This window comes from Petromyzon marinus, chromosome 63, assembly GCF_048934315.1.
Source record: "Petromyzon marinus isolate PM22_M1 ecotype Great Lakes invasive population chromosome 63, UKy_Petmar_22M1.pri1.0, whole genome shotgun sequence".
NCBI classification, from domain to species: domain Eukaryota; kingdom Metazoa; phylum Chordata; class Hyperoartia; order Petromyzontiformes; family Petromyzontidae; genus Petromyzon; species Petromyzon marinus.
In genome coordinates this window covers 9407563-9435378 of record NC_133729.1, presented here as the reverse complement: position 1 = coordinate 9435378, position 27816 = coordinate 9407563, and the positions used below count along the sequence as shown (strand labels likewise).

General features: G+C 47.5%; 2 protein-coding genes and 1 long non-coding RNA gene across 9 annotated transcripts; 1 reads left to right on the top strand and 2 right to left on the bottom strand.

The window, feature by feature from the left end:
* Positions 1-94: 94 nt before the first annotated feature.
* Positions 95-9786, bottom strand: LOC116955967 (uncharacterized). Of its 2 annotated transcripts, none has more exons than XM_032977334.2 (3): positions 9647-9786; positions 7773-8131; positions 95-4392 (listed from the first exon to the last, which is right to left on the bottom strand). In XM_032977334.2, exons 1-3 carry the CDS (start codon positions 9681-9683, stop codon positions 3292-3294), a joined length of 1497 nt encoding a protein of 498 aa, XP_032833225.2. In that variant the 5' UTR covers positions 9684-9786; the 3' UTR covers positions 95-3291. The 2 variants fall into 2 exon arrangements, with proteins under 2 accessions (XP_032833225.2, XP_032833226.2); XM_032977335.2 differs by lacking the exon at positions 9647-9786 and adding an exon at positions 8353-9617.
* Positions 9707-27353, top strand: COX18 (cytochrome c oxidase assembly factor COX18). Of its 6 annotated transcripts, none has more exons than XM_032977339.2 (8): positions 9707-9807; positions 17102-17219; positions 19385-19670; positions 20493-20593; positions 21675-21832; positions 22881-23002; positions 26015-26122; positions 27068-27353. In XM_032977339.2, exons 2-8 carry the CDS (start codon positions 17149-17151, stop codon positions 27269-27271), a joined length of 1050 nt encoding a protein of 349 aa, XP_032833230.1. In that variant the 5' UTR covers positions 9707-9807; positions 17102-17148; the 3' UTR covers positions 27272-27353. The 6 variants fall into 6 exon arrangements, with proteins under 6 accessions (XP_032833230.1, XP_075910100.1, XP_032833229.1 ...); XM_032977338.2 differs by lacking the exon at positions 9707-9807 and adding an exon at positions 10340-10458; XM_076053986.1 differs by lacking the exon at positions 9707-9807 and adding an exon at positions 13062-13882 and having other exon boundaries at positions 19463-19670.
* Positions 10954-27068, bottom strand: LOC142906347 (uncharacterized). The gene is made up of 3 exons (XR_012930194.1): positions 26318-27068; positions 20470-21440; positions 10954-13089 (listed from the first exon to the last, which is right to left on the bottom strand). It is a non-coding gene; the product is annotated as an uncharacterized LOC142906347 (long non-coding RNA).
* Positions 27354-27816: the final 463 nt, after the last annotated feature.

The following is a 27816-nucleotide window of genomic DNA, read 5'->3' as shown; positions in this document are numbered from 1 at the left end:
TATGTATATTCGTTTTCAGTTGCGAGGTCACACCCACATCCTAAAGGGGTTTGTTAACGGTATTCCACGCCTGTTGTAAGGAAAGGAGCGGTCATTTCATGCCATTCCACTTTTATTTTGTACATTAACAAATCACCTGATAATTGGCTTTTCATATTAGTACGAGGGGTTTGCAGATATGAACTGTCATTCCGTTTTCTGTTATCTATTACCAAACCATTGTCCATTAGTCTTAAGGGCTTTGCACTTATCATTACAGTACTTTGTCTTTGGGCATTCCATTGTCTGTCATTCCTTGTAGTCATCATCAACACCACTTCCACCATCTTCAATACCATAATTCACCACAACCACCATCAATAAACGGCACCATAAATACCATCATCCTCAACATCACCATATAAAGAATGACAATAGACGTGGAAGATGGAAATCTAGTATTAACAAGTTTGTACATCAGCGTTTTAGTTAAACCCTATTCCAAGCGACATCATACAAAAAGGATATGATATTGACAACGCCATTCAGAATTATTCTGAAAGCCAGTCGGATTCAGTACATTTAGAATTCTATTTTTCAGACTGGTATTTTATTATCAAACACAGGCGATGAGCATAGGCCTAGAGGCCCAAAACGTCAAGCAGCCAGAAAAAAAGCACTTTCAAAGTTGTATTGGGTAAGAGTGTGCTTGTTTCTTGCATTGAGCAAGGTCATTATATACGAACTTGCGAAGATATGTTGGGAGTGCCAAGCTGGAGCAGTGCAAGGGAAGATGTAGAAAGAGAAGTGAGGTGTCCTGCAGTGTGGTGATCGAACACAGCATGGTACACCGACTCCTCAACACGGGCGAAGGAATCAATAAGTGAAATTCACGGAAACGGTAACCATGTTATCAGCAACGACAAAGCTATAAGGAGGCTGATCATCACCGTGAGCGAATTAAGTGAATAAGTGCTCGATCATCGATCACCCCAATTGTTATATACTGAATTCTATTAAGTGTCTACTTAGAACTTATTTTGCACTATACGTAGCCAACTGCTAATCTGTTGGCTATGTACTGGGTGCTCCAGGAAATGGGTGCTCCACTCCAGGAAGCTGTACCTATGCTGCATAAAGTAACTCGGCACCAGCCTCCAAACGGGGAATAATCTTCCAGTAGGGGGTGATGATCGATTGCCCATTTGTCATCCCAATTGAGTAATTTGCGTTGTCATTTAAAACATGTGAAATTTGGGTTGTAACGTAGGCACACAATGGCCTAATAATTTAAAATGAGATCAAGGGATCTTTAATGTCCACCGTTAAGCAGAGCGGATGTTATATGGTTAATACACCTGGAGTAATAACCAGTGCAGCCTGCCGCATGCGAACCACAAACCTCTGCAACAATTGGCGAACGCGCCATCACTGGGCCATATTACCACCATAGACATGCATGGCATTAGCAAGTGGCCGTATAGGGAGACGCATTTATACAGCATATAATTATACGGCTTAAAAGTAACTTAGCATCATTTGCAGTTATCTTAACAGATGTTAAAAAATATCAATGTAAAGGTTAAGTTTTAATAAAATACTTTGCAACTAAAAATATTACCATTTACATCAGTTCATTTACCACATTTGGGTAATGTGTTGTATAATGTAACAATGCCTCCCAAAGCAAAGGTGCGTCTAGGTTTTTGATGTCTGCTCTGCTTCAGATGTTTCACCAATTCATACTAGGGTTGTTAAAAGCTAACCGGTAACCGTTTTCAAAAATCGGTTCCGAAAGTCACAAACTGTTGACAGTGGAATGTCAGTAATGAAAGCACCGATTGGCATGGGCGAATGTACAAACTGCATCGTGGCCTCAGTCACCGTACGTTGTCCACTTTCCCTCGTTTCTCAGTTAAAAGATGAAAGTGCAGCCCTGGCAGAAGGACCTCCAATAGAGGGGAGCTTTCGGGGGTATTTGGTATACTCCAAGATTTAATTTATTTCAGCAGGAAGGGCCCGATGAGCTGTTAGGCTCTATTTCATGGGTGTCCTATGATCGCCCAGATGTTATACTGTACAGGTCTTAGTGACACAAGCATGGTTACATAGGTCGCGATACAAAACAGCAAGTACTGGTACATGCTTCAGACGTCTTGGAAGAAGTGGGCATACCCCCACACTTCACGTGACCTGCAGATCGACTAACCGCGGTGTAACCTTTTGCACTGAACCTAACTACGGCACCAGGAAATGGAATTGAACTGGCGAAGTCTAGATGGAAATTCCATTGTGCTAACCATTTCACCACTGGCAGCTCCATTCATTTCTTAGTTTAAAAGGTAAACGTGTTTTATGTTCATTGCCAGAGAGATTTGTATAAGTGCAGAAAACCAGTAACCGATATTTTACCATCCTTTTTCACGTGACTACTGGTAATGCCAAAAAAACGGTTTTAACAACACTAGTTCATCACACCTGGCGAATATTTTTGGTGTAACTTAACACGGACTTTCCAGAATGTTTAGCATCTCACTGTGTGCTCCCATCGCTGCAGATGGGCATCTTACATTTAGCTGTGTCAGCTCCACTAACTCCAATTACAGGCCCGTGGTAAGTGTGAACTTGCCAACTTATTTCACATTCATAAAAAAAATTTGGGTCACTCCTGGGAAAAAAATCCACAAGACTTTGAATGTATTCCACTGGACATTTAGGCGTGGGCCACACTGCCCCTTTGTGTGACGTGTAGTCCTTTATAGGTGTTTGCACATACGCCAACCGTCTGTTAACGCCAACAGTCTGTAAAGGCTATTGGGGGGGGGGGTCCTTTGTTTCACACACTGCTGTGAATTACTGTTATACATAGTGGCAGTGATGTCAACACAGAACTTGTGTCAGGCTAAGTGCACTTTGAGGCCACGTGAAGTGTCAAAAGCTTGCCGCTGGCAGGTCACGGGACAGACCCAGGTGCTCTAGGTCGGCTGAGAGAATGGGCATACAAAGCTCCCCCATAAATCCACAATATACTTTTGGGACAAGTGCTGTTTGCAAGCACCTCTGAAAGCTGGCACAGCACACGATGGGGTGGGTGGCCAGCACCACGCCCAGCCGCCTTTGTCACTACACCAAATACTTATTTGAGGCCGAGTCGACCTAGAGCAGGTCCAGGACCGGTTCAGATAATCGTCACTGGTGTTGGCCATGATCTGGAATCTAACTTGGGTCGTCAGCTCGTAGCACAGCGCCTTAATCACTGCCACCGATCCACAAACACGTTAACACAGACATTAACACATGCAAACTGTCAGATTACTGCGCTGGCTGCTGTTGCTGCTGCTGTTGCGGCTGCTGTTGCTGCTGCTGTTGCTGCTGTTGCTGTTGCTGCTGCTGTTGCTGTTGTTGCTGCTGTTGTTGCTGCTGCTGTTGTGCATCCTGCTGTTGCTGCATCCGACGTGCATGGGCAGCCGAGCGCAGGTGCCGCGTGAGGCTGTAGGGTTTGGCAAAGCGGCGGCCGCAGGCGGCGCACGCGTACGGCCGCTCCCCTGTGTGCAGCCGTGTGTGCGCCGCCAGATGGGGCTTCTGCCGGAAGCGGCGGCCGCAGGCGGCGCACGCGTACGGCCGCTCGCCCGTGTGCACGCGCCGGTGCCGCGCCGCATTGGCGCCGCGCGCAAACCGCCTCCCGCAGTCCCCGCACGCGTACGGGCGCTCGCCCGTGTGCAGCCGTGCGTGGGCCGCCAGGTGCTGCCGCTGCTTGAAGCGCGCGCCGCACTGCGGGCAGCCGTGGGGCCTCGGCGCGTCGTGCGTGCGCCGGTGACGCGCGAGTCGCGGGGCCTGAGCGAAGCGCTTCCCGCAGCGCTCGCACGCCAGCGGCAGCTGCAGGGGGTCGTCGCCGGCGCCGACGGCCACCGTCGCGTCCTCGCCGACGCCGCCGTCTGAGATGCCCTCCATGGCCTGCGACGCCGCCAGCCCGGCGCAGTCGATGGTCTCGCGCACGACACTCTCCAGAACGTCTTCTCCCATCGCGGCGCTGCCAGTCGTGCCGACAATGGCGTCATTGGCACCGTCCTCCTCCTTGGTGGTGGCCACCCTCTTGCGTTTGCTTCCGTGGGGGCGGCGTGCGGTTTTACTCTCAGAACCGGTGCTCTGCTGCTGTTGCTCGTCCTGTTGCTGTAGCTGTGGCTGCAGCTGTGGCTGCTTCTGTGGCTGTTGCTGCGGCTGCTGGTGGTGGTTGTGGTGGTGGTGGTGTTGCTGTATTAAGTAGGACGAGAATACCAACTCCTTCCAGCAACCCTCACACTTGAACGCCTGGTCAATTCTCTGTAGCTGCTGCTGCGGTTGTTGCTGTAGTTGCGGTTGTGGTTGCTGCGTTGCCATAACACTCCCGCACTCAAGCTGTGGCACAACTTGCATCTGACAAAAACACAAATTTACCATTTATTTAAGTGTGGCCTTTTTGTCCATGCACGGACCACTGATGCAGTTCTCAACATAGTCAGCCAGGTGGCTCAGCAATAGAGCAAGCGGTATTGTTGCAAGTTCAAATCCTGGTTGGGAGTTGACTCAACCAATCATACTTCCCTGGTCAATAAAATAAGTACCACTTCATAGGGAAGTCAACAGTGGCTGGCCTATGGATAGATTCATCCCTGCCATAGGAATGTGGAATTCACACCACTGGCTCAGGGCTGTAAACAGAAGAGGAGCACTGCCTCTATTGCTGCTGCGAAACTCAAGTAACCTGGCTATGATATTTATTGAAATATTTCACTTGGAAAACTCTCGAGATGGAACGTTTCATTTGCAAGGGTGTTCAGGATGTCAACTCGCACATAGCAGACACATAATTCATATACAAACATACATATGCACTCAACACAAACACACATTCACTCGCACACATACCCAATTATACACAGCAAATTAATTACTACAAAAGCACAAGTAAAATACGAGACAAAGATACATACATGCAACAGTGACCATTCGCAAACCAGTGGTGTCGACGTCAAATCGCTTGTGCCAGGCAAGATGCACTTTTGAGGCAATGGAGTATGCAATGCTTGCAGGCAGGTCATGGGACAGGCCCAGGTGTTTATGGATTGACTGACAGATGCATCACCTGTACTCTCAACTGTACCAACTTACTGCATTTTAGGCACCCCCCCTCATTGTGAGCATCGCTCCTCCACCCTCTGTTATTGATGGAGGGCGATGGATTCAAACTGCCCAAAAGCATCTTTCATGAACCTTCACCACAGAGGCCAATCTTGACACCGCTGATACCAGTCATCAGCGAGTCCACTCAGCTCGATAGTCATACATCTGCCCATATTTTCTGTAGCCCATACAGCACCGATTTAGACCCCTCGAACCCAGCGTGGATCGTAGGCAGGTCAGCTTGAATGTCGGCGCAGATGACAATTTAAAGATCTGCACATTTTTTTAAAGCAAAGGCATAACTATACAAAAACATCCAGAGCTTCCTATTGAGCGATAGGCCAGGCAGCTTCCTCACAGCACTACGCAGACGACGCAAAAAATACTGCTTGACTGATTCAAAGTGAAACCTCTGCTGCTAAATAGGAACTGGTCATGGGCACACTGCGCAGGTATGGGAACGCCTCCACACTCTCCACAACTGCCCCATCACTTATGGGGAGTTGAGCGGTTGCAGGATTCAATGATATAAAATACCCAAGCAGGTGCTTTGTTTTGCTGGATCCAATGATATGGCATCACTTGTTAGTGACACGCTACAGGTTCAGCAGTGGTCTTCAATTCCTTCTCAAAGTGGGCAGCAATTACCAGATCAGTAGCATATGGATGACCAATGTATTAATAAGCACCCATGATATCTGTACCAGATGGTAATTTCATGGTTCAGCCATGGAAAGATTCTTGAACGTGGTAAAAAGAGACGTATGTATGTTGAACTTATTTCATGCCGTATGTAGCCATCTGCGCTAAGCGGAGGTGCAAGAGGGAATAAAGGGGAATTCCCTGCTGCAGGAAAAGGCTCCAACTCCTTCATAAGCAGAACTGTAGGCCCTGTAACATTTTCCTACACCTCTATACAGCAGACGCACAGGGAATATGGCATCTGTGCAGGTCCATCCCGGCCTGAAACCACGTTGGGCTCTGCAAGACTCCTCAGAGTGCCTGGAAAGGCGATGTTAAATAATCTTTCCCAGAACTATTCCTGGCATATTGAGGGAGATGCTCCTGAAGTTTTTTTACAATCATTGCGGTCCCACTTACAACTAAAGCATTCTTCCAATCCTGCGGAAACTATTATTCCAATCCTGCGGAAACCATTCTGTGGTCCAAGCAGTTGTAATGATGTATAGGGCAGCCTGTACACAATCACCACCACCACCCCCAGCGGTTTACTTGGGAGGTTATCTCTGCCCAGTGTTATACCTCGTCTCAATCTTGGGATCACTCTTTGCAAATCCTCAGTAAATGGCTCTGCAGCCCACGCAGAGTTGACTGACACCTTGCCCTATTGATGTTATCTGAGCTGAGGGGTTGCCTTTCCCCCCCAAGACCTCAGAAATTTTCAACAAATCTGCAAACCTGCTCCTGAGGGTCCGAGATCATATCGCCACTCTTTCCCTGGTAAAAGGTGTGGCTGAGGAAGTGTTTTTATCCTCAGCAACCCACGACCACTACTCATGCTTACAGTGCTGCACTGCACTCTGAATCTCCGAGCGCATGCTGCGGTAAGCCACCTCATTCGCGGGCGTTGGTTGTAGACGGAGTGAGCCTGCCGCTTCTCCGAATGGTGTAAAACTTCCATCAGCCAGGCTTTCTGGCCGGACAGAGGATGAGCAGCCTTCTACCGTTATTGACCAGATCTGGCCCATGACTTCGAATCACTGAGGCCCAAATGCCTGCATCATGACCCACTCGGTGTTAAAAGTCAACCAACAAGATGACTATTTCGAGGAGCCACTTTAGCCGGAACCTAAGAAGGAGGTCATGAAAGGCACCTGATGCTTCTCATCCTTGTTCCCATTCATTCTGATTCAATGTTGCCCAGTACAAGCCCACAACACGCTCATATCACCACATTCATTTAACTCGCACATTCAGGAGGTCAAGAGAGAAGGGCAAAAAGCATCTTGCCTAGCAGGCCGAGTTTTTGATGTGTTATGGAAACTATTTTGGAAGAGAGATCAGTCTTGAGTGTAAAGAAAAGGGTATATTATGTGAGTGCTATCTGTATGGATCAAGAGAGCTGGACCCCAAATAATCAGCTCAATGGCATTTCATTACAGGTGTCTCGAGGCAGATGCTGGGAATTTCGTAGCAAGACTTGATGAGCAATGTAGGTGTCCAGAAGAAAACTGGTCACTAAGTATTACAGAAATTCTGAGCAAAAACGGCTGTGCTGGGTGGGAGAGGGCCAATTGTTGAGGCAGGCATTGGAGAGGTCTCCACGAGTCTGACGGCCAAGGGGAAGATCTCTGCGAGGATGGGATACTGTTAAGAGCAGATAAATGCGTATCTGTGAGTCTATAGGTTCCTATATGATTCTGCAGGTCACTATATGAGCTTAAGGTTGTGGGATACCGTGAGGGCAGATCTTGGGTGGCCAGGCGTCAGCTATACAGCAGGTGTAGGATCAGGCAGAGAGTAGGGAGAGTTGGTAGTGTCATGCAGTGGCATCAGCAGCTTTGGCCACGATAACGTCTTTATCTTGATCTCTTGAACACATTCAAAACGTACACCACAATCTCTCGATGCCATGCGCTTCACTCAGCTCCACCAAGTGTGGCCATCTTTACCTGCTGTGTTGGCTGTGGTGCCTGCTGCTGCTGCAACTGCACAGGTGGCGGCTGCTGTTGCTGCTGTTGCTGCTGCTGTATATGCGGCAGTGTAGTCCACTGCAGCTGCAGCGTGGTGACCTTCCCAGCGACGGCACGCTGACCAGACACCGTGTGTGGAGAAATCACAGCCACCGGCTGCTCTGCCGATAGTTGCTGCTGCTGTGGTTGCTGTGGTTGCTGTGGTGGTTGCTGGTGCTGCTGTTGCTGCTGTTGCTGCTGCTGCATGTTCACCTGCTGCTGCTGGGGCAGTGGTAGGTGGAAGTGTCCTGGGAAGAGCTGGGGGAGGGACCGCTCTGGGATCTCCAAACCCCACACGCCTGGGGAAACACACAGACGAATGAAAAGCTTTAGTCAATAGACATGCCATTTGATTAATATGGAGAAATCATGAGCTTTACATAAACTCAAGCAAAATAACACTATGGTGGCAAAATCCACAGTGATAGTTAAACATCATATCACAGTTACATTTCACTTGCAAATGTGGTTGTCAACGATATTACGTTATAGTCACGGTGATTGTGAATCCAGGACTCACTGATTCATTCCAGGTGATACTTGTAGTCAGTGGCGTCTATATCCCTCTTCTAATTTTATTCTAGTTCATCTAATTGACATCACAAGGAGCTTCTTGGAATCTTAAGGTTTGACATCACTTAAATGTGTCTCCCACCATGGTTCGTGTTCCTGTTAACTTAACTCGTTGATTTCTCCCATGTTGAGGAATGTCTACCAAGAATGACTTTCGTCTCATTTGTGTTGTATCTAACCGTTATATTGTACTGCAGGTCACAACAACCCACTCACCCATCCACCCACTTTGGAATTCCCTCCCATTTCAATTTTCGCAAGCTCTTAACCGTAATAAATGTAAAAAATGCGTTAATTATTATCTATGATAGTGCTGTTTGTTGTTGACCACTTGACACTTTGGGTCTATGGGTCTGCGCTCCGCAAATGTGTTTAAATAAGAAACTAAAACAGCTCAGTGAAGGTCCTAAAAGTAGCTGGTGAATCATTCTGTTCTATAAGAGAGGGCCATGCAATCGGTAAACCGGTAACTGTTTTCAGAATTGATTACCGATTACAAAAGTTAGGAATTGGTCACTGATTTCTGTGGAATGTCAGAAATGAACGCGCCTACAAACGGCACGGCGGGCTAAGACACTGCGTGGTGGTAACTTTCGCTCTCGTTTCTAAGCTGAAAGGTAAAGTTGCAGCCCTGCAAGAGCTTAGTTTCTCACTCCACTGCTGGCGACAGGGCCTCCCACTCGAGAGCTCTCGGGGTATTTGGCCTACTCTTCCAAGCTACCCAGCGCGTTCCATAATGACATTTCACAGGAATCGGCGAACGGTTCCTAAACTCTGAAAACCGTTTACCGATTTTGAAAACGGTTACCGGTTGTCGTTTCATCACCACGAATATAAACACGAGAGATACAATGTCAAATTGAGGCGTTCAAAGCAAGAGCAGGGCGATGTGGAGAGACGGCGGCGAGAGATGGGAGCGAGTGAAAGGGGAAACCAATTGTAGCAAGAGAGGCGATGTGAGAGAGAGAGAGGTAACAGGGAGGGGGGGGGGAGATGAGGGAGAGAGGCAATAGCCGGGGAGAGAAGAGGAAGTGAGAGACGGAGATGGGGAGGGACGGGAGAGAGAGGGACGCAAGGGGAAGGGAGGGCGAGAGAAGTGAGATGGGCCTGGGGGAGAGGGAGACGGTGGGGGGGGAGGAGGAGAGACGCGGAGAGTGGAAGGCGATAGGTGGGAGGGAGGAGAGAGTGAGAGAGACATCAGGGAGAGGAGAGAGAGAGAGCGGGGAGAGGAGGCGTGGTACCTGCTCCCAACCCCGGGTTGTCCGGACAGAAGCTCATCGCGGCCGCGGTCTCGAGCGGGGGTGTCAGGCGCGGGGGTCAGGACCAGGCCCTGACAGCGGCGAGAGTGGAGGAGCGACACTTGCGAGGATGCGGGCGCTGCGAGTCTGTGCGAGTGAGATTTGTGAGTTCTGTTGGACCACAGCTCTCTCTGAGCGCCGTGCGAGGCGGCTGAGAGCTGCGAAGCCCTCCCGTGTGAGGAGGAGGAGGAGGGAGGGGGTGCTAGTCGCGGCCTACTCCTCAGGCCTCGGCGCCTCCAGGCCGCAAGGCCGCTGCTGCTTTGCTCTGTTATTCACGCAGCTGCGGCTGCTTCGTGCACGACTCCTGCAACTGCAGTTGGGTCGGCTGCTGCTACAGCTGCTGCTGCTACTGCGGCGGCTGGGTTCATTGGGTGCGCGAGAACCCCGCTTGCCGCGACCTCGCGTTACTGGGAAGTTGAGCAGCAGCGGCCCCCGCCACCCGCTCGCCCCCTCCACAGCCCCGCCCCTCGCTCACACCCTCCACGGCCCCGCCCCTCGCTCGACCCCGCCCCCTAGCTCGACCCCTCCACGGCCCCGCCCCTCGCTCACCTCTCCACGGCCCCGCCCCTCCCCGCCTCCATGGCAAAGCAACACGGACCCCGCCCCCCACTCCCCCCTTCGCTGCCCCGCCCCCCTCTGCACAGGCCCCGCCCCCCTCTGCACAGGCCCCGCCCCGGCCTTTCGGCCCCGGCACCCGGCGTGCTTGTTGGCCTCCTCCCCCACCACCTCCACGTGTCCTGTGCCGGCCTTCAAAGGTGCGACTCGCTCACAGCACTTGCCCCTGCACGGCGGTTTCTTTGCGTGCGTCGGGAGCGGTGACGCGGCGGTTAGCGCTACTCTGCGTAACGAACCTGGTGACCCGAGTTCGATTTCCGCTCACGGCCAAAACCGGTGACAATCCATCTGAATTGGTCCTGGGCCCCCCTCCCCGAAATCGACTCTAGGGGCCCCTACCCTCGCCATTCCGTGTCCTGGCGCGGCATTTCAAAGAATGGGGCACGATTACTTAAATTCCCACTCACCACCACCGCCTGTCCACCCGCCAGAGTCTAATGATTAAGTAAAGAAAGCTCCACCTCTTCTAAAAAGTCTGGTCAGTGTGGACAAGCAGGACCAAAATACGACCTCGACAGTGCCCTCTTTACTTAGTAGAGGTTCTTCTCCAAGCAGTGGCGTGAGAGAGCAATTGCAGGGCTGCACCTTTAGTAGCGATTAACTGTTCCAGTGGCAGAAGAGTCCCGCACACGTGATGAGAGTTGATGTAGATCGCCTTTATTCACAGTATGGTCAATCAGCAGGGAGATCTTCAATGGATTCTCACCTGTCCTGTCCGTCCCTACTACTGGGCATCTCTGAACAAGAGCTGGATATCTCATCGTATTCCTCCAGCATCGATAAAGATTCTGATACACCCCTCCCTCGAGAATCAGTCACCACACCTACATCCTCTTTGAATCCCTTAGGCCAATGCGCGCTGGTCGAACTGACAATCGATCATTCGTGGCTGTTCCGCCCGACTGACCAAGATCTTTGATTTAAAGCTTTCGTGACTGCAAGGATTCATCTTCTTTGGTTCTTTCGGTAAAGTCACGTAGAATGAGAATAAAATAATAAGTTAATAAAATAAAATAACACGATAAAATTCTCACGACGTTTTGGCCACAACACAAGTGGCCTTCATCAGGTGAAGGGACGAGACTGTCTGGAGGACAGCGCTGGAGCGAACACAGCCAAGCTCAGACCGCGACCTTTAAGCTGTGTGAGAAGAAACAGAGCGCCTTGACAAATGAATTAGCATAAAAATTAGCATTTAATTGGCGGACTTAGCATGGATGTGTAGGCTTTGACTTTAACATAGCCATTTCTGTGACCAGTCACAAGCTAATCACGCAGCTATTTCAATGCTAAATTATCCGAACCAAACATTAAACTAATTTTCAATGGTACAGTATATTTTTTTTCAAGTAGTGGTATCCCAAACTTTCGCAGCAGTTTAAATTCCCTTTTAACACCATCAATATGTAAACTCCCCCTCCCCCCCTCGCCGGTCTGCACATGTTCACCCCCTCTACACCGTTCATCATGCTAAGTCCGCCAATTAAATGCTAATTTTTATGCTAATTCCTTTGTCAAGGCGCTCTGTTTCTTCTCACACAGCTTAAAAGTCGCGGTCTGAGCTTGGCTGTGTTCGCTCCAGCGCTGTCCTCCAGACAGTCTCGTCCCTTTACCTGATGAAGGCCACTTGTGTTGTGGCTGAAACGTCGTGAGAATTTTATTGTGTTATTTTATTAATTTATTATTTTATTCTCATTCTACGTCACTTTACCGAAAGAACCAAAGAAGATGACCAAGATCTCTGAATAAAGCCGAGTTACAGCACCTCCTATTAGCACGTTTAGCTACGTATGGTGCGAAAGAAGTTCAACATTCGTCCCGGGATAGCGATTTGCCTGTGGGTAATGACCAAATTATATATTAATAATGGATCGTCTTGGAGGTAATTAACACAAGTAAAAGTGCAATTTTTGATGTAAAGCTTTCGTGACTGCAGGGATTCATATTCTTGGTTCTTTCGGTAAAGTCACGTAGAAGGGAAACAATAAAAATATAAAACAATAAAATAAAACAATTGAATGTAATTGTTTTATATTTTTATTATTTTATTGTTTCCCTTTTACGTGACTTTACCGAAAGAACCAAGAATATAAAAGTGCAATGTCCAGCTATTATTATCCACTATCTCAAATGCATCTATGAATGTGCGATGAAGAAGGGCCATTGACCGAAACGTCGCTCATACAGTGTTGTTGACACGCGTGTTGGATGACTACAAGTGCACGTGGCTTGTGAGCAGCAATGCAGCCATACGGATTGTAACGCTGTCCAATGCATTTAGATTATTTTGTTGCTATACATTTATACATGACAAGCCACTCCGTGGTCTTTATCTGGTATAATAAAACAAACTATTTTAGTTTTACTTGTATATATTTTGAAAGTGATTTGTTTACATTTCCTACACTTTGCACTCATATAGTGTTGTTGTTTGTTGTTGTAACCTTCTGGACCCGTGCCCCTACTGGACATCTGTGAAAAAGAGATTTGAGAGCTCATCGGATTCCTCCTGCACTATAAATAATTATTCCGACTCGTGGCGGGCTTGTATCGAGTTGAGCGGCAGGCATTTCGATAACTTAATAGCAAACGGTGTCGCATCAAAGCACTTGACCCCCACGATATCGCGATAATCGTTGGGTTTGTTGACGAGATCGCGACTCGATTGGTCGCGCCTTGCTCCGGAGCGGCGGTGACGACGATCGGAAGTCGACTGCTCAGCCTGGGCACGCGCACGGGGTGCCCGGCGTCACTTCCACGTGCGACCTTGGCTGGGCGGGCGGAGACGCGAGAACAGAGAGATGGGCATTTAGAGAATAGAGAGATCACAGAGAACAGAGAGATCACATATAGAGAATAGAGAGATCACAGATAGAGAATAGAGAGATCACAGAGAACAGAGAGATCACATAGAGAGATCACAGATAGAGAATAGAGAGATGACATAAAGAACAGAGAGATGGCATTTAGAGAATAGAGAGATCACATATAGAGAATAGAGAGATCACAGATAGAGAATAGAGAGATCACATATAGAGAATAGAGAGATCACAGAGAACAGAGAGATCACAGAGAATAGAGAGATGACATAGAGAACAGAGAGATGACATTTAGAGAATAGAGAGATCACAGAGAACAGAGAGATCACAGATAGAGAATAGAGAGATGACATAGAGAACAGAGAGATCACAGATAGAGAATAGAGAGATCACAGAGAACAGAGAGATCACAGATAGAGAATAGAGAGATCACAGAGAACAGAGAGATCACAGATAGAGAACAGAGATATCACAGATAGAGAATAGAGAGATCACAGAGAACAGAGAGATCACAGATAGAGAACAGAGAGATCACAGAGAACAGAGAGATCACAGATAGAGAATAGAGAGATCACAAAGAACAGAGATCACAGATAGAGAATAGAGAGATCACAGATTGAGACTAGAGACCAAAGGGAGAGGGGGACTACACACGTAGATTATTACACAGCGCAAGTTCTACAAACTGCATACAGTATATACAGCGACTCCAAACAGACTGCACATTACTGTCCTAGTTCTACAGGTACTGTACTATACACAGCAAACATACACACAGCACATACAGCAAACACACAGCAAACATACACAGCACATACACACAGCACATACAGCATACACATAGCAAACATACACACAGCACATACACACAGCACATACCACAAACATACACACAGCACATACAGCACATACACACAACAAACATACACACAGCACATACACAGCACATACACACAACAAACATACACACAGCACATACAGCACATACAACAAACATACACACAGCACATACACACAGCACATACAGCATACGCACAGCAAACATACACACAGCACATACAGACAACAAACATACACACAGCACATACACACAACAAACATACACAGCAAACATACACACAGCATACACAGCAAACACAGCACATACATACAGCACATACAGCAAACATACACACAGCACATACACACAGGAAACATACACACAGCACATACACACAGCACATACACACAGCAAACACACAGCAAACATACACACAGCAAACATACACACAGCACATACACACAGCAAACATACACAGCAAACACACACAGCACATACACAACACATACACAGCACATACACAGCAAACACACACAGCACATACACACAGCAAACATACATACACCACATACACACAGACTACACAGCACATACTATACACAGCACATACACACAGACTACACAGCACATACTATACACAGCACATACACACAGACTATACACAGCACATACACACAGACTATACACAGACGATACACAGCACATACACACAGACACAGCACACTTCACAAAGGGGGCCCTAAAGATGATCCAAATAACTACCGACCTATCTCAATTTTGTCCCCGTTGATGAAAATTTTTGAAAAATTATTGACCTACCAAATTAGCAGTTTCCTGTCCACCAACAATCTACTACATCTAAAACAATCTGGGTTCCGAAAAAAATACAGCACCACATCTTCTACATTAGACTCTCTGAATCACATGTACAGTAGCCTTGATAATAAGCAGTACTGTGCCTGTCTTTTTCTAGACCTGTCCAAAGCTTTTGATACAGTAGACCACAATACCCTGCTTAGTAAACTAAGTTGCCTCGGTTTTTCCGAAAATGCAGTAAAATGGTTACAAAATTACCTCTTTTCTCGCACTCAAACTGTATTCACAGAAGGTTGGAGGTCAAACAGTGTTAAGATAACAAAAGGGGTTCCACAGGGTTCCATCCTCGGCCCCCTTTTGTTCTCTCTTTATGTCAATAACTTGGGCACTGACCTGGATCATTCCAGGGTAAATATTTTTGCAGATGACACGATACTGATTACTGCTGACCGCTCTCCGGATGACGTGATTGCTAAGCTACAGGGTGATTTCAACAAACTACAATATCAGATAGTTGCTCTTAAACTAGTCCTGAATACCTCCAAAACCAAGGTGCTATGCTTCTCACCAGGACTAAAGCGGGAAGTTATTTTTCCCCAATTACATTCCTTAAATAATTATCAAATAGAGCAAGTCAAGATCTATAAGTATCTTGGGGTCATCCTGGATTCAAAACTGAATTTTGAAGATCACATTGATTATATTGGTAAAAAGACAAAAATAAAAATTGGTTTTCTGTATTGACACAAGCACTGCTTCCCCTCAATGTTCCGTTTGGAATTGATAAAAGCTACCATACTGCCTCTACTTGACTACTGTGACATCGTGTATAAATCAGCCCCAAGTACTGTACTGAAGAAGCTTGATTCCATCTATCACTCGGCTTTAAGATTTACATTGAACTGCCCATATAGCACTCACCACTGTGATCTCTACATTGGGTCAAACTTAACATCTCTTAATGTTCGACGGCTTGTGCACCAGATCTTATTTATTCACGATGTACTTACAAAAAAATCCGCAGACTACCTGCTGGATCTCTCTGTTTCAAAGAACAAGTTTGACCTCAGGTCTTCGCTCATTTACCAGCTTCACATTGCCTATTGCCGTACAAAAATTGAAGGGCCTTTGCTATTGATGCCCCAAGGGTCTGGAATTCTATTGACAATAAACTGCAACTTGAATCGCTACCAATGAGATCTCTCAAAACTGCTTTAGAGGAGGTGTACACCCCGAGCTGCCACTGCTATTCATTGGCGTAAAATAAAATAAAATGTTTTCGCTCCAGATGACGCTGCAAAGTATCATCTGTATTTTGATTTAGAGTGCTGATCTTAAAGGTGCATTGAAAAATTTGATACTCCGACTGATGCTTCTGTTGTGGAGTAACTCATGCAGCCAGCTATGGCTCTAGGATTTGGTGTTACATGTTATTTATGTAGTTTATTGTAAAAATTCGGTCACAGTCCCTGTGATAACTGTTACGTTGCAATTATGGCTTTATTTTTTTGGTGATTTCGAAAACGTTTTTTGGTTTGGACATGTTTGTTTTGTTGTAGTATGGAGTTAGACTGATGGCCTTAATATACGTTTTCTTGTGGTTGTTGTTGTTTGACTTGCATCCCACTGGGATTTTTTGCACACAGCGTTGGTGTACGGTCCTTTTTTCAGGAATATTTTGCTGTTTTTTTCATGGATTTTCTGTTTGCAAAGTCACACATAGTCACTTTAAGATGTTTTTCTTCGTGTTTTTTTTGTTTGTTGTGGTTGCACCCGATTCAAGAGCCGAATGGCTCACAGGGCTATACCAAAATAAATTAAACTGAAACTGAAACATACACACAGATGATACACGGCACATACACACAGCACATACACACAGACTATACACAGCACATACACACAGACGATACACGGCACATACACACAGCACATACACACAGCACATACACACAGCACACACGCAAAGACTGCACGTGACAGGTGACTATAGAGATGCTGACTGGTGGTGATAACTGAGAGATGATGATGATGGTGGTGATGATGATGATGGTTCACAAGGAAGCCTGCCTGCTGATGAGACACTGATTGTCAAAACCGGTCAACAGTGTTGCTTGTGTTAAACCAATGCTGCCGAAATGATGCCATCCAAAAAGGCCGTGTGGCTGATGGGATGTGTAGACAATCGTTTTTGTTTGTCTGTGGAGGGACAGATAGGGGAAGGAGGCGAACTGTCTGCTTGTTCGTGTATGTGTTTAGTCACTTGCCTTCGGTGCTCTGTGTGAAAGTGCGCTGGGTGTGTGTGTGTGTGATCTGGCCATTGCTCAGGCATGCAGGCGCCAGTGACAGGAGTCTAACCGCGAACCACTGGCCCCATGGGAGGACATCACCGCTGTGTCTGGGGGACAGTTCGGGTGGTGGCACGCAGAGCAAGCCAGTTCAACAAGTGAGCCGTGTTTGGAGACTGGCGCGTGTGTTAGTGATTGTGACTGTGTTTCACGATGTCAGGGACTGCGAGGGACTGAGTGATGTGTGTGTCTGTGTGGGTGACTTTCAGTGTGACTGTGTGAGAGACTTCAGTGTGTAAATAAGTGAGTGGCTGTGTGTGTTCGTGATAGGGTGAGTGACTGAATGTGTGAGAGACTGTGTGAGTGAATGTAAGTGACTGTGTGAATGAGTGTGAGTGACTGAGTGCTTGGCTGTGTGTGTTTGGGACTTGGACAGTAACCGAGTGTGTGAGGTAGTGATTGTGTGACTGGGTGTAGGAGTGACTGAGACTGCCAGTGCCTGAGTATGTTCGTGACTGTGTGACTCTGACTGAGTGAGTGACTGAATAACAGTTTCTGAGCACAGATCCAAAGGCCAAAAATGTCAAGTGGCGAGCAACAAACAGCACAAACATAGTTTAGTTAACGCATTTCTTAAATTGAGCGAGGCTATTTTAAGAGCTTGGAAAAAGAGACGATGGGAGGGAATTCCAAAGTGAGGCAGTGCGAGGGAAGAAGCAGAAAGATAAGTGTTTTGACATGTAGTGTGGTGAGTGGGTGAGTGAGTGGGCAAGTAAGCGAGTGGGTGGGTGAGTGAATCAGTTATTCGACCGCTCACACATTCAGGCTGGCCTGCCTACAATCTTTCCTGGGTTTAACCAGACTGGATTGTGCGAGGAGCTCACATAACCTTGAAAGATCTGGACACAGTCCCACCAGTACGCTCCTCCGGCCGGCGAGTCTGCGCTGAATGGGTCATGTAGCCTGCATGCCCAGCCATCGAATGCCCAAGCAGCTTCTGTTTGACTGGATAGGGGGGGCTAAATGGGCACGACATGGGCTGGAGAAAAGATGGATTGACGCGGTACAGAAGGATATGGAGATGATTGGTCTTGCCGATGACTGGTACCAGCGGTGTCAAGATCGTTTTCTGTGAAGGAGGCTCGTGAAGGACACTACTGGGCAGCTGAAGGCATTCGCCCTCCAACAACAACGGAGGGCAGAGAAGCAATGCTTATGACAATGAGCGGAGCACCAGGCAGCTAAAACGCAACAAGTTAGTGAGCCTTCTACAGTTTCCGTGGCCTCAAGGTGCACCTAGCCTGGCAAAAGAACCATGGTGGCATAACCGCGACTTTGTGGCATAACCGCCACTTAGTGGCGAATGGTAGTTGTTGAGTGGGTTATTGAGTGGTTGGGTGAGAGTGTGGGAGTGGATTAGTGAGTGTGTTATTGTGAGCTGTGGTATGGAGAGTGGTAGTGAAGCGTTTAGCGCGCCGCGCGCGACGAACCCAGCGTCCTGGGTTCGATTCCCGCTCACGGCCAACGCAAGTGATGATTATCTGAACCTAGGTCGACTCAGCCTCAAATGGGTACCTGGTGCGGTGTGTAAACATCGCCACAAGGGAGACGGAGGTGGCTGGGCGTGGTGCTGGCCACTCACCCCCTCGCGTGCCATGCCAGCCTTCATAGGTGCTCGCTAACAACATTTGCCCCAACAGTCTGTTAAGGCTACATGGGGGGTCTTTGTTTGCGGTGTGGTGGTTGAAGACAGTGTGGATGAGACAAAGCAGTCAGTTTGGTTGACCGAGTGCTCACCATTGGTAGGAATCAATGGGAGAGTTTCACAGGGAATGTAACCATGGTAGTAATGATAGAAGAGTGATAAGGAGGCGACTGACCACCATTGAGCGATTGACTGGAGTGAATCAGAGAGTGCGGGATCATTACCCTGACGACTATACTCTGCACTCATGTGCAGTCAGTTAGGAACTGGGCACTCCACCCCAGATATGATAGCAGCAAGATTCCAGCTTAGGAATGATCGTTTAGAGTTGATGAGGCTTTGGCACAGAGAAGAAAACCAAGCTTCTTAGATGACTCCTTAGCCAGATCAGCAACACGGCTGTTCCATAATAGCTCATGGTTTTACTAAGTATAAGAATATCATTGACACATATAATGGTAGGAATTAGAATTGCCAGCCATATGTGGTGCCTCAGTCTGGCTCTGTGAACCACTTTATCACACTTATGTATGTATGTTGTTGAACTTCTTTCGCACCGTACATAGCCACCGGTGCTAATCGGAAGTGTTGCTCCTCTGCTGCTCCTGTCTCTCCCAGCCCTGCCCCACGTCTCCTCACCCTCTTCCCTGATCATCGGCACTGCTCTGGCCGTGCGTTCTCCGTGTCTGCGCCCAGCCATGCCGGTCCCAGTCTTGGTGCTGGTGGTGGCTTGTATAGCTCCCTGGCAGACACGGCGCCTGTGCTACTTGCTGAGCACCTACTGGCGGCGACGCAGGCCTCCTTAGGCCTGCCCTGGTGGGCTACGATCACTTGCAGCACGATCGCACTCCGCTCCTGCGTCACCCTCCCCCTCACAGTCTACCAGATGCACGTGATAGCCAAGGTGTGAGTGGGTGACTGTGTGAGTGACTGACTGTGTATTATGAGTGGGGAGCGGTAATGTAGTGATTAGCACACTGCACTACGAACCTGGCGATCTGAGTTCCATTCCCTCTCACGGCCAACACTAGTGACGATTATCTGAAACAGTTTTGAACCTCCCCTAGGTCAATTCAGCCTCAAATGAATACCTGGTGTGGTGTTTAAACATCACCACTGGGGATACAAAGGCGGCCGGGCGTGGTGTTGGCAACTCACCCCCCTGTGTGCTGTGCCAGTCTTCATAGACGCTCGCTAATAGCACTTGCTCCTACAGTCTGTTAAGGAAATACAGCGATCTTTGTCTAAATATGTGAGTGTGTGACTAGTTTAAGGGCCAGAGAACATCCCTGTCACATTCCAAGGTGAGCAGGAAATGGCTCTTGACTCCCAGTCAATTAGCTTTGCCTGGGCCTGCCTGCCATCATGAAGGTCCTTAATCATTTTGAGCAGAGGGTCAGGAACCCCAAAAGCACAAATACCAACCCAAAGCCCTGGCCTATCGATGGTATCAAAGGTCTTGACCAAGTCATGAAATCAGAGATGTAGGCCCTGTTGAAGTAGGGAGTACAGGTGGTGCATCTGCCAGTTATCTCGGTCGGTCAACCCATAACACCTGGGTCTGTCCCGTGATATCCTGCCAGCAGTGAGCCCCGACACTGTACGTGGCCTCAAAGTGCACATAGTCTGGCACAAGCACGATGGTGATGTCACCACTACTTAATGAAAAACACCGGTTGTTGATGTGTGATTCTGAGTCTCACCGTGCCGCCTGCCTTGGCTGCAGCTCTCCGCACTGCAACAGGAAATCGCGGAGCTGGCACGGCTGCTGCGGCGCGATGTGTCCGTGACGGCGCGGCAGCGCGGCTGGCCAGAGAGCACAGCGCGGTGAGACTGACACTCACCGCTCACTCATCCACATCATAATGAGTGGCAGTGACAACAGCAGCAGCATCTCCACCATCAGCAGCATCATTAAATTTCCATTTAAAGCTTTCGTGACTGCAAGGATTCATCTTCTTTGGTTCTTTCGGTAAAGTCACGTAGAATGAGAATAAAATAATAAATTGATAAAATAAAATAACACAATAAAATTTTCACGTTTTGGCCACTTGTGTTGTGGCCGAAACGTCGTGAGAATTTTATCGTGTTATTTTATCAATTTATTATTTTATTCTCATTCTACGTGACTTTACCGAAAGAACCAAAGAAGAAGCATCATCATTATCGCGGCCATATTAGCATCATCAGCAGTAGCATCGTCAGGCAACAGTCGCCTCCTTATCAGTCTTCTATCACTACTACCATCAATACTATTCCTGTGAACTTCACTCCTTGATTCCTCCACCCATATAGAGTATTCAGTCTACCTACCAGACACTGTTTTGTCTTATCCACCACACTGTGTTCAACAATTACACTCCAGATCACCACACGCGCACTCACTTATTTACCATCCTTACTTGGACATCAGGAAAACACCTCAATAAACTACAGCGACTTCAAAACAACTTGTCTCATATTCTGGGCATTAGGCATGGCCATATGACTTCCATGACTTTGTGAAAACCATTGCACTGACTCCCCATCAGTTAATGTATATGCAGGCTCTCACCCGTCCAGGCACTCACCTGTTCAGGCAATCACCTGTTCAGGCACTCACCTGTTCAGGCTCTCACACGTTCAGGTTCGCTTCCGGAGGACTTTGAGCTCTGGCTCCGCGCCTCTGAATTCTCTGTCGAACAATTCATTTGATACGTGAAATACGCATGCATTACAAATAGTGTTTATTATTATTATTTTGTTATTGTGAGTGTATAATTGTGACCTGTAGTATCGTGGTGGAACACTGTATAGATAAGATGCAACAATCAGTCTGGTAGAAGAAACTTCCTGCCTGTTTGGGCTCTCACCTAGCCAGATAAAGTCTGCTCAGGTGAGCTTACCTTTCAGCTTATCCCCTGCGCAGGTTTGAGTTCCGCAAGGAGCTGAAACGCCTGGTGAGTGAGCTGTATGTGCGCGACAACTGCCACCCTGTGAAGGCCTCGCTGATCATGTGGGTCCAGATCCCCCTGTGGATCATCCTAACCGTCTCCCTGCAGAACATCTCCTGGCTCGCACAGGATGGTGAGACAGAGGCCAGAGGGTTCACGACCCACCGACCAATCCACTCACCCACACCACCAACCCACCCACACCACCAACCCACCCACCCACCAACCTACCCACCCACCAACCTACCCACCAACCTACCCACCCGCCAACCCACCCACCAATCAACCCACTAACGGGGTGAATTACCACTGGTGAACAACTGACTGGATTGAAAAAGGGAATTCTAGATCATTACTCATCCTAACTTCTTTACTCGGAAATCCGTCAGGTGCAGTGATGTAGGTGTTGGAGTGTATTAGTGAGTATGTTATTGTGAGCTGCAGTGTGGTGGTTGAACAGTGTGGTTGAGACAAAACAGTCTGGTCGACCGAGTGCTCAACATTGGTAGGGATCAATGGGTGAATTTCACGGGGAAAGTAACCATGGTAGTAGTGATATAAGAGTGATAAGGAGGTGTCTGGCCATTATTGAGCGAGTGACTGGAGTGAGTCATTGAGTGCTGGATCATTAATCACCCTGACAACTATACTCTGAACCCAGGTGCAGTGATGTAGGAACTCGGCACACCACCCCAGATATGACAGCAGTAGGATTCTAGCTCCAACTGACTCTGTGCTGTGTGTAGCGGGAGTAATGATCATTTACAGTTGAAAAGGCTTTGGCACGGAGAAGAAGATTAAGTTTCTTAGATGCCTCCTTAGCCAGATTACCAACACAGCCATTCCATGACAGCTCAGCTGAGGTTGCTGTGCCAAGCAGACAAATGGTTTTACTATGTATAAGAACATCATTGTTACGGAACTGTGGAATTGTCAACCTTCCTTAATATAATCGTTGATTGAGTTTGTGAGTTGAACATGTCTTGGTTTTTATCATCCCAATCAAACTAATTTTGAAGTCAGTGGTGATTGATTGGAAAGTATCTGCACATTGGACAACTAAATACTTTTCAGCCTGTGATTTAAATGAGTGATGTGTGAAGTGTGTTATCTGCAAAGGAGTGGATGGTATTGAGAGTGGGGGATAATGCGCAACTGATAAAGTGTGGTGTTGATTGCAGAGTCAAGCAAGTATGGAGGCCTCCTGGAAGGAGGAATGTTGTGGTTTTCCAATCTCACGGCACCGGACACCACGTGGATTCTGCCTATTTCTCTCGGCCTCATAAACCTGCTCATTGTCGAGGTTTGTGATGAAGTTGTTGAACCAAGGTGGCGTTATTTCCATCTCGAGTTTCTTGAAACACATTTTTATTACAACAAAACACGAGCCCGATACAACACCCAGAAAGATTCCAGTGATGGGGTACAGAAAGTCCACGGTAATCCACTCTGGTGTGACGGAACCACGTGAAAGGGCATGAGAAGGAGGGGAATAGGACCCGCCGCTGCCCCAGCCAAGTGGGGACCTCGCATTAGGGGGAAGATGAAGACTTAAATGGGGAGGGAAAGACGGGGGGGGGTTCCAACTAGGGTTTTAAAATTGGCTATTTATTGTCGCCCGTAACCGAATAGTGAAAAATATATATGATGTGCCGTGCATACAGACAGACATATACTTACTAACACCTGACTTACGAACGGGTTTGGGAACGGAACTCGTTCGTAAGTGGAGGACTGTCCGTATGTCTTCTTACCTATAAACGTAATTTTTTGTCTGTCTGTCTCTCTGTCTGTCTGCGCACGCCTATCCTTGCATTGCTTTTAACTAACAAACTGTTGGGTTTACGTTTCAACAAAGTAGACAGATACAACACACTAAGCCTCCGGACGAAAATGCGCTATTTGTTTTTGCCCTTGGTCAAATGTAAACTAATAAAATCAAACTGTATAACAATTTACGCTGATCGTGGTGCCAAGCACGCATCTGAACGCTGACTCGTGGTTGCTCTTACTAACGCACACGAGCTTGCTGAGGGGCGACGGGAGGGAGGTTCTCCTTCGCATAAAAAATGCCCAAAAAAATTAAGCATAGTTACTGCTGCACAACCACACGCTGAGGTAAATCCTGAACAGTGTGATGTCCTGTTCTCCCCCCCCCCACCCCAATGTGTGCAGTTACGACTATAGAGTCAGTAGACACTACTATAAAGTCAATAGATACTACTTTAGTCAGTAGATACTACTGTAGAGTCGGTAGTTACTACTGTAGAGTTGGTAGATACTACTGTAGAGTTGGTAGATACTACTGTAGAGTCGGTAGATACTACTGTAGAGTCGGTAGATACTACTGTAGAGTCGGTAGATACTACTGTAGAGTTGGTAGATACTACTGTAGAGTTGGTAGATACTACTGTAGAGTTGGTAGATACTACTGTAGAGTCGGTAGATACTACTGTAGAGTCGGTAGATACTACTGTAGAGTTGGTAGATACTACTGTAGAGTCGGTAGATACTACTGTAGAGTCGGTAGATACTACTGTAGAGTTGGTAGATACTACTGTACAGTCGGTAGATCCTACTGACTATTGTAAGTAGGGTGTGTAGGTATATATGCCTACAAAATAAAAATTGGCTGGGGGAGGGCGGGAAATCTTTTAGATCAACTATTTACCCCCCCCCCCCCCCCCACTGTCTGCAAGCCTCTTACAATTTTGTTGATGAACGCCAGGCTTTCACAATAGCTTAGTATTTGTGTATGTATATGTTATGTTTTAATAGAAGACAAGTTTTGAAATATATTTTCCCCCCGGGTACTTCCTGCTCGTAACCAATAAACGTAAAGTGTGACCTTGTTAACTGAGATATTAAGGGAGCTGCTGTAGCCTAACGGTTAGCACGCTGGTCTTACAATCAAGAGATCACCAATTCGATTCAATCTCCTGGTGCGGCAGTACAAACGCGCTTCATTATTGAAAATATCACCTGCTTCTTATGTTCCACTCCGTCTCCACGGAGGAGGCCCTGCGGTGTCTGCCTGCACTTTCTGCCTGTTCTCTTGTTGGTTTGTGTCTGCCTGTGCTTTGCGGCCCTGTAAGCTCGATTAAAAGCCATGTTTATGTTTACGCACTATCGTATTGTGGGGCAGGTTTTGCGTGTTATGCTGAGGGGTGGCAGCAAGGTTCGCCATGGTAGCGTGATGTTAACTCCCTTTTTTGGTATGCAGGAGATCGTGGGTTTGATCCCGACCCTGACTCCTATACATTTGGAGTTTGCATGTCTCTTTCACCCCATGGTGGTCTCGTGGATTTTTCTCCAGGTCCTCCGGTTTTTCCCTCCACATTTATAACATGCATTTAGAGTATTTGGCTGATATAAATTTGCACGTGATAAGCAATGGGGGAGCCAGGATTTTCATGTGGGGGGAGGGCAACCCTTCCAGCAATGAAAAATTATAGGAGTTGTTAGTAAGTAAGAACTTATCCCTTGATTTTTATTCGACGCGTGTGTAGCGATGGCGCAGCCATCGATCGAGGGTCGAATTTGAACCGTGTGTGATCGGCATCGCGCTCGCTGAAGGTGAATGCCTTCAGGGAAGTCGTGTACTGTATACGCAACTGCGCACAATTCTGTGAGTCACTTATAACTGCTTTGCCATTACTTATTGACAATTATGGACTCAGACTATTGTCCTATCATCTTATAGAGTCACTGGCACAATAATATGCTACACAGTGGCAGTGAGGGGTCGCAAAATGCCGATTTATTACTAACTAGCTTTACTACCCGGCTTCGCCCGGGACTTGGATTCTTGTCTTAGATTAATACACGGCCTACGCGGAGGGTGTGGGGGGGGATGCGTGGCGTCAGCAGGCACACTGCGTAACGCTGCCGCATGCGGGTGACATCACAGATGTGACGTCACTGCTCATCCCCCCCCCCCAAAATACAAAAGTCTATTATACTTTTTGCATTGTGTACAGTCTGGAAGCTACCCACATGCCAAATTTCAAGTTTGTTGCATGTCAGGAAGTATGCTAAACATTTCGAACAGACACATTCACAAATTTCCCTTTCATATATATAAACCCCAATGATCCGATCGAAATTAGGGATTTCGATCGGATCATTGGGGGGGCATGTGCCACACCACCCCCCCCCCCCCCCACTGGCTCTGCCAGTGGTGATAAGCCACTTCGTTGAGCTATCATTTGCGGCCAGGTCACTTCTGGAAAAGAGCTATATAGCTCAGTGGGCCTTACCTGGTAAAATATATTTTTTATAGTTTTATAGTTAGCTGTCCATGTCTGTGTTGCAGATGTTTGCACTGCAGAGGAAGGACATGTCGCGCATGCAGCGGTTTGCTACGAACTTCATCCGACTGCTCTCATTAGTGATGGTGCCAGTCGCCGCAGCAGTCCCGTCGGTGCGTATGCTCACGCACACAGCTCGCGAACCAGTCAGAGCAGTGCTCCTCAACCTTTTTCATTACACGGCACTCACCTTCAAGCCCGCTAGATCTACGCGGCACACCGAAGCAAAACGTCCCAACGGTAGGCCCGGCTGGGAACATTGTATCGTAGTTCACTATACACGCCGTTGGTGGCGGCTGTTTACCCACCTGCGCATGCGAGACCGAGGGAGTTGAGAGGACCTTGGGTGAGGGATGACAGCTGTCTGCTGCTGCCGTACTGCGCTTGCGTGACCAGTGAAAAGGGGAGGGCAGGAGGTGGGGGCTTGAGGTTCTTTCCTGTACAGTAATTTTGAAAATACTGCGGCACACCTGTGAGTTATATCGCAGTACGCTAGTGCTCTGCGGCCCACCGGTTGCGAAGTGCTGCACTCGTGCCAAGCCAGGTAGCTCAACCGTAGACCGAGCAGCTCACAAGCAGAGGGTCGCGAGTTAAAATCCTGGTTGGGGCTTCACTCAACCCATCATCTCTGTGGGGTCAATAAAAAGAATACCACTATGTGGGGAAGTCAACAGTGGTTGTTCGATAGACACTCAACCCTACCATAGGAATATTGAATTTCCACCACTGACTCAGGGCTGTAAACAGGAGATGAGCACCAATGCCTCAATACTCATTTGAGCAGGATATAGGTTTTGTTTTAGTTGATGATCTCAGCCAAGTCACAAATGACAGCATAAAAAAAACATCCCAGTAAAATCTTAGTCCTCCGAGTTGAAATTGACGCATTTTACTGGAATACCATTGTTTCCTGCTAAGTGCATGCCAAATGTGTGCGCTCGGCTTCATGTAACCCTAAACTATGGCCAGACACCGGTAACCCACTGAGAACATATCCCCTGTTGTTTAAGAGTGGAGAGTGTGTGATCTCTCACCTGTGCCTCCTGTGTCCTCCTCAGGCTGTGAGCCTGTACTGGGTGAGTTCCAGCGCTGTGGGTCTGGCTCAGAACCTGGCTTTGCGGGCTCCACGAGTCCGTTCCCTCCTGCATCTGCCACGTTCCCCCATGGACTCCGAGACACCATACAGAGACCTGGCTCGATCATTCCGCTCCAGGATCATGGATAGAGGCGGTTCTGCAGAGACACCCAAGACGCGAAGATGAAATGGAACGAAGTGAAAGGCCGAGGCCTTGCTCGAATAATCTTGACTAAATAGTGAAATAAAAACCTATTCCATTTGTAGAACGTAGCCGTTTTCATATTATTGTATGTGTGATCACATTGTTGCAGATGTTTTTTCACAGCTGAAATACAAAATGAACTCTGGAGATGATGCTGGTTCTTCTGAGATGTTATTGGTGAAGTCAGTTAGATCAATTAGAATACATTTTTATAGTTTAAATTGTCATCTATAGTTTGAATGCGATTAGTTGTTCCTTTGAGGTCATGACACCGATTTAAAAAGCTGGGTCAGGCAACGCAGTTATTCTGACTTCCTGGGTTATGACCTGAAGATGCATGATGCAGATTCAATTGAAACGCTGTCGATATAATTGTAAAACTTGGTGGTGAGAATTGTTATTAAATCACCGGTGAGCTAAACAATAATTGGCGCATTGATAAACGCTTGCACACGTGACACGTATTTGGCTGCGTCGGGTGGTGGGGCAACTTAAAAATAAACATTTCCAAATAGCGTTTTTTCCGA

Bases quoted from the DNA above. Each gene is read 5' to 3' on its own strand.
- LOC116955967 (XM_032977334.2), bottom strand. From the start codon at position 9,683: ATGAGCTTCTGTCCGGACAACCCGGGGTTGGGAGCAG. The intron at 8,132-9,646 runs GTACCACGCCTC...GTGTTTCCCCAG, and splicing joins CAACCCGGGGTTGGGAGCAG to GCGTGTGGGGTTTGGAGATC. The intron at 4,393-7,772 runs GTAAAGATGGCC...TGTTTTTGTCAG, and splicing joins CACCACAGCCAACACAGCAG to ATGCAAGTTGTGCCACAGCT.
- COX18 (XM_032977339.2), top strand. From the start codon at position 17,149: ATGGGAGGACATCACCGCTGTGTCTGGGGGACAGTTCGGGTGGTGGCA. The intron at 20,594-21,674 runs GTGAGACTGACA...TCCCCTGCGCAG, and splicing joins TGGCCAGAGAGCACAGCGCG to GTTTGAGTTCCGCAAGGAGC. The intron at 26,123-27,067 runs GTGCGTATGCTC...TGTCCTCCTCAG, and splicing joins TCGCCGCAGCAGTCCCGTCG to GCTGTGAGCCTGTACTGGGT.